The 12,060-nt window shown below is 46.7% G+C and overlaps 1 protein-coding gene across 5 annotated transcripts in view; it reads left to right on the top strand.

Moving 5' to 3' along the window:
* LOC121567589 (signaling mucin HKR1) overlaps positions 1 to 10,734 on the top strand; it is a 63,130-nt gene extending 52,396 nt beyond the window's left edge. For 2 of the 5 annotated variants that reach the window (XM_041877759.2, XM_045220182.1), the window contains 3 exons: positions 3,451 to 3,675; positions 5,071 to 5,152; positions 9,426 to 10,734. In XM_041877759.2, coding sequence (XP_041733693.1) covers positions 3,451 to 3,675; positions 5,071 to 5,152; positions 9,426 to 9,504 — 386 coding nt within the window. In that variant the 3' untranslated portion in view covers positions 9,505 to 10,734. The remainder of the gene's footprint in view (positions 1 to 3,450; positions 3,676 to 5,070; positions 5,153 to 9,425) is intronic. The other 3 variants (XM_041877757.2, XR_006001126.2, XM_041877758.2) reach the window with 3 other exon arrangements.
* Positions 10,735 to 12,060: the final 1,326 nt, after the last annotated feature.

Here is a 12,060-nt window from a genome sequence, read left to right as displayed (position 1 = left end):
CTAGAACCAAGAAATTTGATCATATTACTCCAGTGCTAGCTTCCCTACACTGGCTTCCTGTTAAGGCAAGGGCTGATTTCAAGGTTTTACTGTTAACCTATAAAGCGTTACATGGGCTTGCTCCTACCTATCTTTCCGAGTTGGTCCTGCCGTACATACCAATACGTACGCTACGGTCACAAGACGCAGGCCTCCTAATTGTCCCTAGAATTTCTAAGCAAACAGCGGGAGGCAGGGCTTTCTCCTATAGATCTCCATTTTTATGGAACAAGTGCCTACCCATGTGAGAGACGCAGACTCGGTCTCAACCTTTAAGTCTTTACTGAAGACTTATCTCTTCAGTAGGTCATATGATTGAGTGTAGTCTGGCCCAGGAGTGTGAAGGTGAACGGAAAGGCTCTGGAGCAACGAACAGCCCTTGCTGTCTCTGCCGGGCCGGTTCCCCTCTCCACTGGGGTTCTCTGCCTCTAACCCTGTTGCAGGGGCTGAGTCACTGGCTTGCTGGTGCTCTTTCATGCCGTCCCTGGGAGGGGTGCGTCACTTGAGTGGGTTGAGTTACTGACGTGATCTTCCTGTCTGGGTTGGCGCCCCCCTTGGTTTGTGCTGTGGTGGAGACCTCTGTGGGCCATACTCGGCCTTGTCTCAGGATTGTAAGTTGGTGGTTGAGGATATCCCTCTAGTGGTGCGGGGCTGTGCTTTGGCAGAGTGGGTGGGGTTATATCCTTCCTGTTTGGCCCTGTCCGGGGTTTCTTCGGATGGGGCCACAGTGTCTCCGGACCGCTCCTGTCTCAGCCTCCAGTATTTATGCTGCAGTAGTTTATGTGTCGGGGGCTGGGGTTAGTTGGTTATACCTGGAGTACTTCTCCTGTCTTATCCAGTGTCCTGTGTGAATTTAAGTATGCTCTCTCTCTAATTCTCTCGTTCTCTCTTTCTCTCTGAGAACCTGAGCCCTAGGACCATACGTCAGGACTACCGGGCATGATGACACCTTGCTGTCCCCAGTCCGCCTGGCCTTGCTGCTATTCCAGTTTCAACTGTTCTGCCTGCGGTTACGGAAACCCCCTACCTGTCCCAGACCTGCTGTTTTCAACTCTTAATGATCGGCATGAAAAGCCAACTGAGAGACCTGAGCACCTAGGACCATACGTCGGGACTACCGGCCGTGGTGACTCCTTGCTGTCCCCAGTCCGCCTGGCCTTGCTGCTATTCCAGTTTCAACTGTTCTGCCTGCGGTTATGGAACCCCTACCTGTCCCAGACCTGCTGTTTTCAACTCTTAATGATCGGCTATGAAAAAGCCAACTGAGATTTATTCCTGATTATTATTTGACCATGCTTGTCACTTATGAACATTTTTGAACATCTTGGCATGGTTCTGTTATAATCTTCACCCGGCACAGCCAGAAGAGGACTGGCCACCCCTCTTAGCCTGGTTCCTCTCTAGGTTTCTTCCTAGGTTTTCGCCTTTCTAGGGAGTTTTTCCTAGCCACCGTGCTTCTACACCTGCATTACTAGCTGTTTGGGGTTTTAGGCTGGGTTTCTGTACAGCACTTCGAGATATTAGCTGATGTAAGAAGGGCTATATAAAATAAAATTGATTGATTAAAACACCAGTGATTCTATAGACACTGCAGTAGAGGGGGATAAAACACCAGTGATTCTATAGACCCTGCAGTAGAGGGATAAAACACCAGTGATTCTATAGACACTGCAGTAGAGGGGGTTAAAACACCAGTGATTATATAGACACTGCGGTAGAGGGATAAAACACCAGTGATTCTATAGACACTGCAGTAGAGGGGGATAAAACACCAGTGATTCTATAGACACTGCAGTAGAGGGGGATAAAACACCAGTGATTATATAGACACTGCAGTAGAGGGATAAAACACCAGTGATTCTATAGACACTGCAGTAGAGGGATAAAACACCAGTGATTCTATAGACACTGCAGTAGAGGGATAAAACACCAGTGATTCTATAGACACTGCAGTAGATGGATAAAACACCAGTGATTCTATAGACACTGCAGTAGAGGGGGATAAAACACCAGTGATTCTATAGAAACTGCAGTAGAGGGGGATAAAACACCAGTGATTCTATAGACACTGCAGTAGAGGGGGATAAAACACCAGTGATTCTATAGACACTGCAGTAGAGGGGATAAAACACCAGTGATTCTATAGACACTGCAGTAGAGGGGGATAAAACACCAGTGATTCTATAGACACTGCAGTAGAGGGGGATAAAACACCAGTGATTCTATAGACACTGCAGTAGAGGGGGATAAAACACCAGTGATTCTATAGACACTGCAGTAGAGGGATAAAACACCAGTGATTCTATAGACACTGCGGTAGAGGGGGATAAAACACCAGGGATTCTATAGACACTGTGGTAGAGGGGGATAAAACACCAGTGATTCTATAGACACTGCAGTAGAGGGATAAAACACCAGTGATTCTATAGACACTGCAGTAGAGGGGGATAAAACACCAGTGATTCTATAGACACTGCAGTAGAGGGGGATAAAACACCAGTGATTCTATAGACACTGCAGTAGAGGGGGATAAAACACCAGTGATTCTATAGAAACTGCAGTAGAGGGGGATAAAACACCAGTGATTCTATAGACACTGCAGTAGAGGGGGATAAAACACCAGTGATTCTATAGACACTGCAGTAGAGGGGGATAAAACACCAGTGATTCTATAGACACTGCAGTAGAGGGGGATAAAACACCAGTGATTCTATAGAAACTGCAGTAGAGGGATAAAACACCAGTGATTCTATAGACACTGCAGTAGAGGGGGATAAAACACCAGTGATTCTATAGAAACTGCAGTAGAGGGATAAAACACCAGTGATTCTATAGACACTGCAGTAGAGGGGGATAAAACACCAGTGATTCTATAGAAACTGCAGTAGAGGGATAAAACACCAGTGATTCTATAGAAACTGCAGTAGAGGGGGATAAAACACCAGTGATTCTATAGACACTGTGGTAGAGGGATAAAACACCAGTGATTCTATAGACTTCTATACTCTCTTTCTCTCCCTCTCTTATTCTGTCTCACTTGCGCTCTCCTGCGTTCTCTCATTATCTCTCTCATTATCTCTCTATATCTCTCTCTCATTATCTATCTCATTATCTATCTCATTATCTATCTCATTATCTCTCATTATTGCTCTCTATCTCTCTCATTATGTCTTTCTATATATCTCTCATTATCTCTCTCTATAGCTCTCATTATCTCTCTCTATATCTCTCTCATTATCTCTCTCATTAGCTCTCTCTATATCTCTCCATCCCACCTGTACCACATGTTCTTCTCCTTTCTTCTCCCTCCCTCCCTCCTCTACCTACATGCTCTACTACTTCCTGGTTCTGTGGTGTTGTGCTGATCACACTTCCTGCTCTCTGTCTGTCTGTGTTTTACTGGTCTTTCAGGTAGATCTACTCCAAGGCTGTCCTCCCGTCCTACCAGTGCTGTGTCTCGCCCTGTCTCTGGCACCATGTCCCAACCCGTCTCCCGTCCTCTGTCTCGGGCGGCTCAGGAGATCCTGGACATCTGTCTAGTGGACCAGACGGGCTGTGAGGACCCTGACCTGGAGCAGGACGTAGACACACGGGCTCTCAGCAGCCTGGCGGAGGAGTTCAGACTGATGGCTACAGGTACACACACACACATTAAATACTTTATTTGAATCCACCAATCAAATTTACAAAAAAAGGATCCAAACATTTCAAAGGTCCCTGTATGCATGGTACTCAAGGGTACAGAAAGCACCTCCTCCTCCCAACAGCTAGGCTGCCCACGACAGCTGAAACAGAGCAGTACCTAGCCAACTGCTTTGCCCTAGTTATTGTCAGGCCCGCAATCTCGAGGCCACGCATTGCTAGCCTGTGTACGTGGCCGAGACTGCCAAATAGCTCCACCAGCTTGCACCTCCACCCGAGGCTGTCCAAGCCACGAGGGGCTGGTACTTAAGCAGCTCATCAGCAAAGACCTGCTCCATGTAGCGTCAAATGAGCCGCCCACTTCCAAAATGAGCACCTCCCCCCACAACAACAATATCTGGCGTATTTGGCACACAGGAAAACACATCATCATCATCACATCAGCTTCCCCTTACACAATAATGTTTCTGCATGTGTTCTGTTGGTGAGACCACTTCTCTCAGCTCGCTGGCTATCAGGTCAACAAGGCGGTCATGTCTAGCAATGTACAAATCGTTCTATAAACAGCAGCCATTCACAACATGGACAATGGACTCCATTACATTTGACTCATGTAGAATACAAAATGGGTAATGTTTTGCAGGGTACCAGAGTGCTACATTATATTTTGTTGGTAGAACTTGGAGCCTCGCCTTAACAGTAATGGTGAGAATGTCCTGGCCAACGGCAGCATTCTGGTACATGGAATGGGAGACAGAGTGGACAGCACAGTCCAGAGCAGTGAGGTTCCCCTGCAGCCTCAGGCCAGTCCAGTTTCCCCTGCAGCCTCAGGCCAGTCCAGTTTCCCCTGCAGCCTCAGGCCAGTCCAGTTTCCCCTGCAGCCTCAGGCCAGTCCAGTTTCCCCTGCAGCCTCAGGCCAGTCCAGTTTCCCCTGCAGCCTCAGGCCAGTCCAGTTTCCCCTGCAGCCTCAGGCCAGTCCAGTTTCCCCTGCAGCCTCAGGCCAGTCCAGTTTCCCCTGCAGCCTCAGGCCAGTCCAGTGTTGCAGTAGCTGCATCCATCTGATACCAAGGAGTGTTGTCCTGGATGTAGGATGAGATGTTCCATCATGGGTGACCGAAGCCTCCACAACAACACCGCGATCTGCCACAACTGCATCAGAGGCTGTCACTGGCTCAGTTTGCATATCAGTCCATGTCCACCTGAGCACATACACACACACACACACACACACACACTGACCAGGATAGTGATAATAGTGGTAGGATATTGCTACTCTCATCATGTCTCTCCCAGACGTATGCTTCAGTGTGAATTAGTTTAGTTAGTTTTTGATGATGATGATGATGATGGTGGTGATGATGATATTGTCTTTGTTGTGATGCTTCCCAGATTCAGATCTGCCCCAGGTGTCCCCCTCTCCGGGGGGCGGAGCTGAAACAGAGGGGCATGTCAGGAGGCGGGGCTCCCTCCGGTGGGTATATACTGTATATCCGTTTCCATGGGGACCAGACACTCATTAGCTGCAGCTCGTTAGAGATGGTGCCTCGTTAGCATTCTGCCTGCTGAATCATTAAAACAATGCATACACACTGCCCCTCCCCCTGCCCCAGTCATTAGTTAGTATGTGCGTGTGTGTGTTGCCTGTGGGCCTGTGAGCAGCATGTCTATGGCCAAGATCAAAACATAGGTCACTCTGTACATTCCTTCTCTTAAAACTATATTCTGCTGTCTGACCACTGTCATCAACCCAGAGGTTTGGCTTAGTTTACTCATATACAGAATAGCATTAGTAGTGTTTATGTGTGTGTGTGTTGCTTTCTCTTTGAGTGTGTGTTTTTCCTGCATCTGTTCAGTGCCTATGTGATGGTTGTGTGTGTTAGGAAGAGGGCTCAGCATGGATGGCTCGTGTTCTTCCTTTTCTATTTGCTCTCTCTCTCTCTCCCTCCATCCTGTTGTTAGATGTTTAATCCCTCTCCTTTTGTCCTCTCTATCCGTCGTTCCGTTGGTCACATTAAGTGTGTAATAGAAGGTCACCGTGCAGAAAGGCTTTAGCGTCGCCGGCGTGTTCAGCGTGAGCCTATCCCTGTCCTCCCCTCACCACTAGTACATCTGTGTGTCTCTGTGTGTGCGCGTGTATGGATACTTCTATGTTTTTAGGTTCTTCGAGAATGTGTGTGTCCACATAAGTGATATGTTTATGTGTGTGTGTGTGTGTGTGTGTGTGTGTGTGAATAGAGGTTGTAATCTGCGCTCTAGGCTCTATGCTGAGTTGAAGTGCTGTGGCTCACACAGAGACGTGTAATAACGAGATTAAGATGCACTACACTGTGTTCTCCTAAAACAGCGCCTTAAAGCCCTCAGCCACACACACACACTTTCCTGTTCTTCAGTTATCCACCCTCTCATTCTCTTTGTTTTACTTCCCCTTCTCTCTCTCTATCTCTCTCTCTCCCTCCCTCTCTCTCTCTCTCTCTCTCTCTCTCTCTCTCTCTCTCTCCCTCCCTCTCTCTCTCTCTCTCTCTCTCTCTCTCTCTCTCTCTCTCTCTCTCTCTCTCTCTCTCTCTCTCTGCTGTCTCGCTGTCTCTCTCTATGTCTCTCTCTCTCTCTCTCTCTCTCTCTCTCTCTCTCTCTCCCTCTCTCTCTCTCGCTGTCTCTCTGTCTCTCTCTCTCTATGTCTCTGTCTCTGTCTCTCTCTCTCTCTCTCTCTCTCTCTCTCTCTCTCTCTGTCTCTCTCTCTCGCTATGTCTCTCTCTCTCTGTCTCTCTCTCTCCCTCCCTCTCTCTCTCTCTCTCTCTCTCTCTATCTCTCTCTCTCTCCCTCTCGCTGTCTCGCTGTCTCTCTCTATGTCTCTCTCTCTCTCTCTCTCTCTCTCTCTCTCTCTCTCTCTCTCCCTCTCTCTCTCGCTGTCTCTCTGTCTCTCTCTCTCTCTCTCTCTCTCTCTCTCTCTCTCTCTCTGTCTCTCTCTCTCGCTATGTCTCTCTCTCTCTGTCTCTCCCCGTCTCTCTCTCTCTCACTCTCTTTCTATCTATCTACAGTTGAAGTCGGAAGTTTACATACACCTTAGCCAAATACATTTAAACTCAGTTTTTCACAATTCCTGACATTTAATCCTAGTAAGAATTCCCTGTTTTAGGTCAGTTAGGATCACCACTTTATTTTAAGAATGTGAAATGTCAGAATAATAGTAGAGAGTGATTTATTTCAGCTTTTATTTCTTTCAGCACATTCCCAGTGGGTCACAAGTTTGCATACACTCTTAGACAATTAGTATTTGGTAGCATTGCCTTTACATTGTTTAACTTGGGTCAAACGTTTCGGGTAGCCTTCCACAAGCTTCCCACAATAAGTTGGGTGAATTTTGGCCCATTCCTCCTGACAGAGCTGGTGTAACTGAGTCAGGTTTATAGGCCTCCTTGCTCGCACACGCTTTTTCAGTTCTGCCCACAAATGGTCTATAGGATTGAGGTCAGGGCTTTGTGATGGCCACTCCAATACCTTGACTCTGTTGTCCTTAAGTCACTTTGCAACAACTTTGGAAGTATGCTTGGGGTCATTGTCCATTTGGAAGACCCATTTGCGACCAAGCTTTAACTTCCTGACTGATGTCTTGAGATGTTGCTTCAATATATCCACATAATTTTCCTTCCTCATGATGCCATCTATTTTGTGAAGTGCACCAGTCCCTCCTGCAGCAAAGCACCCCCACAGCATGATGCTGCCACCCCCGTGCTTCACGGTTGGGATGGAGTTCTTCGGCTTGCAAGCAACCCCGTTTTTCCTCCAAACATAACGATGGTCATTATGGCCAAACAGTTCTATTGTTGTTTCATCAGACCAGAGGAAATTTCTCCAAAAAGTACGATCTTTGTCCCCATGTGCAGTTGCAAACCGTAGTCTGGCTTTTTTATGGCGGTTTTGGAGCAGTGGCTTATTCCTTGCTGAGCGGCCTTTCAGGTTATGTCGATATAGCACTTGTTTTACTGTGGATATAGATACTTTTGTACCTGTTTCCTCCAGCATCTTCACAAGGTCCTTTGCTGTTGTTCTGGGATTGATTTGCACTTTTCGCACCAAAGTACGTTCATCTCTAGGAGACAGAACGTGTCTCCTTCCTGAGCGGTATAACGGCTGCATGGTCCCATGGTGTTTATACTTGCATACTATTGTTTGTACAGATGAACGTGGTACCTTCAGGCGTTTGGAAATTGCTCCCAAGGATGAACCAGACTTGTGGAGGTCTACAATTTTTTTTCTGAGGTCTTGGCTGATTTCTTTTGATTTTCCCATGATGTCAAGCAAAGAGGCACTGAGTTTGAAGGTAGGCCTTGAAATACATCCACAGGTACACCTCCAATTGACTCAAATGATGTCAATTAGCCTCTCAGAAGCTTCTAAAGCCATAACATAAATTTCTGGAATTTTCCAAGCTGTTTAAAGGCACAGTCAACTTAGTGTATGTAAACTTCTGACCCACTGAAATTGTGATACAGTGAATTATAAGTGAAATAATCTGTCTGTAAACAATTGTTGGAAAAATTACTTGTGTCATGCACAAAGTAGATGTCCTGACCGACTTGCCAAAACTATAGTTTGTTACCAAGAAATTTGTGGAGTGGTTGAAAAACGAGTTTTCCTAAACTTCCGACTTCAACTGTATGTACAGTGTTGTAACAATATGCAAATAGTTAAAGTACAAAAAAGAAAATAAATAAACATATAAATATACTACAACTACAACAACAATATTAATGATTAATATTAATTAATCTCGCTCTCTCTCTCCCTTTAGACCACCTCAGGTCAAGTATCTCTCTCTCTCTCTCTCTCTCTCTCTCTCTCTCTCTCTCTCTCTTTCTTTCTTTCTTTCTATTCAATTCAAAGGGCTTTATTGGCATGGGAAACATATTTTCACATTGCCAAAGCAAGTGAAATAGATAATAAACAAAAGTAAATAAATAAACACAAAACAACAGTAAACATTACACTCACAAAGAATAAAGACATTTCAAATGTCATATTATGTATATATATACAGTGTTGTAACAATGTGAAAATAGTTAAAGTACAAAAGGGAAAATAAATAAACATAAATATGGGTTGTATTTACAATGGTGTTTGTTCTTCACTGGTTGCCCTTTTCTTGTGGCAACAGGTCACACATCTTGCAGCTGTGATGGCACACTGTGGTTTTTCACCCAGTAGATAAGGGAGTTCAAATCAAAATTGGTTTTGTTTTCGAATTCTTTGTGGATCGCTGTAATCTGAGGGAAATATGTGTCTCTAATATGGTCATACATTTGGCAGGAGGTTTGGAAGTGCAGCTCAGTTTCCACCTCATTTTGTGGGCAGTGTGCACATAGCCTGTCTTCTCTTGAGAGCCAGGTCTGCCTACGGCGGCCTTTCTCAATAGCAAGGCTATGCTCACTGAGTCTGTACATAGTCAAAGCTTTCCTTAAATTTGGGTCAGTCACAGTATGAACGTGAACATGAAGGAGCTTAGTGCAGTATATATGAATATTGTGTAACCGTGACCAAGCTCATGTTTCATTCATGGCAAGACGGCTGTGCTGTGCACCGAGGCAGGCCACTGAGGCTGTTTCAACAGCTTCCAGGAAATCCTCCTCAACCCATTGGTTCCCCTTTGATCTGTCCCTCACTCTGATTGGTGCCTTTGATATTACTCTCTCTCCGATTGGTTATCTTTGATGTTCCACCCTCTCTGATTGGTCTCTTTGATATTGCAGGCTCGGAGCCAGGGAGTGTCATTCAGACGAGGAGGAGGACACTCTGAGAGACCAGCAGAGTGTCCTGTCACTTCCCTGACCCATCATACACTCAACATGGTAACACACACACACACTCAACATGGTAATACACACACACACAGGACACACACACACTTCTCAGATCACACTCCAACAGACCTTCCAGAGTAAAGCAGCTTGGGCCAGTATGCTGAGTACAGCCTGGTCTGCACACTGTACCGGATGGGCTGAACCCTCATCATACAGGTCTTCAGTTCCTCTAATACAGGATGGGCTGAACACTCACTATACAGGCCTTCAGTTCCTCTGGTACCGGATGGGCTGAACACTCACTATACAGGCCTTCAGTTCCTCTGGTACCGGATGGGCTGAACACTCACTATACAGGCCTTCAGTTCCTCTGGTACCGGATGGGCTGAACACTCACTATACAGGCCTTCAGTTCCTCTGGTACCGGATGGGCTGAACACTCACTATACAGGCCTTCAGTTCCTCTGGTACCGGATGGGCTGAACACTCACTATACAGGCCTTCAGTTCCTCTGGTACCGGATGGGCTGAACACTCACTATACAGGCCTTCAGTTCCTCTGGTACCGGATGGGCTGAACACTCACTATACAGGCCTTCAGTTCCTCTGGTACCGGATGGGCTGAACACTCACTATACAGGCCTTCAGTTCCTCTGGTACCGGATGGGCTGAACACTCACTATACAGGCCTTCAGTTCCTCTGGTACCGGATGGGCTGAACACTCACTATACAGGCCTTCAGTTCCTCTGGTACCGGATGGGCTGAACACTCACTATACAGGCCTTCAGTTCCTCTGGTACCGGATGGGCTGAACACTCACTATACAGGCCTTCAGTTCCTCTGGTACCGGATGGGCTGAACACTCACTATACAGGCCTTCAGTTCCTCTGGTACCGGATGGGCTGAACCCTCATCATTCAGGTCTTCAGTTCCTCTGGTACCGGATGGGCTGAACCCTCATCATTCAGGTCTTCAGTTCCTCTGCTTTTCTACTGAACACCAACTTTATACCTTTATTTTACAGATCACATAAGATCAACAGAAAGACAGATGTTGCTGTCATACTATATGTCACTACTTGTTGTAATAGTCTTCTGTTGAGAGTTGTATGTAATTCAAATGCTGTGATGCTTGAGATAACATGGTTCATCTGGGATGCTAATTTGATAGGACATTTTATTTGTAATCCTTTTGTTCAGAAAGGTTGAATATGATGATGTGCAGTGCTGTGGTATTGTAATAAAACGTTGAATCAAGAGGAGATGATTGGTTGATTGTAGGATACATTCATGCTTACATCTATGGATGCCTATCCTGTGGCCACTTTCCCCCACACACAAAACACATCACAGCAGTGGTTCTACAAAACGTGAAACAACAGTCCAGGTTTCGTAGCCCCACACAAACCTGTTCCCCCAGGCAGCCAAGCCAAACACAGCAGAGCATGTTCACCATACCAAAACCCAGCCAGATAGAGAGTAATTGGGATCAGGGGACCACCAGGCAGGTGGAGAATGTAACGGAATTGGGAAGAGGAAAGAGAAGAGTAAGGGAACGTAATGGAAAGGAGAGAGGATAGGTTCAAAGTCAAACTGGGAGAGAAGCACTACTCTCTGTTCCTCCACCTATCTCTCTCTTTACATACTGTACCTCTTTCCCTCCCTCCCCCTGCTTATCTCTCTCTCCCTACCTCTTTCTCTCCCTCCCCTACTTCTCTCTCTCCCTACCTCTTTCCCTCTCTCCCCCTGCTTATCTCTCTCTCCCTACCTCTTTCTCTCCCTCCCCTGCTTCTCTCTCTCCCTACCTCTTTCCCTCCCTCCCCCTGCTTCTCTCTCTCTCCCTACCTCTTTCCCTCCCTCCCCCTGCTTCTCTCTCTCTCCCTACCTCTTTCCCTCCCTGTCCCTCCCTCTCTCTCCCTACACATACACACATAGCTCTGGGGGCCTAGCAGAACCACTGAGAGCCTCTGACAAATCAATTCATCACTGTCATTGATTCTGTCTAATGAGAACCACTCCCCCCTCTCTCCTGTGTGCATTGGCGCGGTCCAAGTTAATGGTTAAGGCTGCGGAGGTCTCCATGTGCAGCGGCAGGGGGGAGAGGGTTAATAAGAGCCACCTGTCCAGCTGACACATTAGGACAGGTAAGGCAGAATGTAAATGCCTGGCCTTGGAAGAGGAGAGTCCTCTGTCATGAAAAGGTGTGTGTATGTGTGTGCGCGCGTGTGCGCCTGCGTGCGTATGTGTACACAATCCTATGTGTGTGTGTGTGTGTGTGTGTGTGTGTGTGTGTGTGTGTGTGTGTGTGTGTGTGTGTGTGTGTGCGCGTGTGCGCGTGTGTGCGTGTTAAGAACTGCTTCCCTGCAGCTTATGTAGTTCTTTTAACCTGTTGGTCAGAATTTCAGCAACAACCGGCTGGTTGTTCATTCTATCGGTTGTTGCACCTGGACTGGATCTACAGAGAGAGAGGAGGAATAGTAATAAGAGAGATGGTAGGGGGAAAGGAGAAGAGCAGAGGGGAGCTGAATGAGAGAGAGGTATGAGGGGGGAGAAAGAGAGAGAGAGAGAGAGAGAGAGAGAGAGAG

The sequence above is a fragment of the Coregonus clupeaformis genome, chromosome 6 (assembly GCF_020615455.1).
Source record: "Coregonus clupeaformis isolate EN_2021a chromosome 6, ASM2061545v1, whole genome shotgun sequence".
NCBI classification, from domain to species: domain Eukaryota; kingdom Metazoa; phylum Chordata; class Actinopteri; order Salmoniformes; family Salmonidae; genus Coregonus; species Coregonus clupeaformis.
Note: the sequence above shows the minus strand (reverse complement) of the source record. Positions and strands in the feature narration are given on the sequence as shown.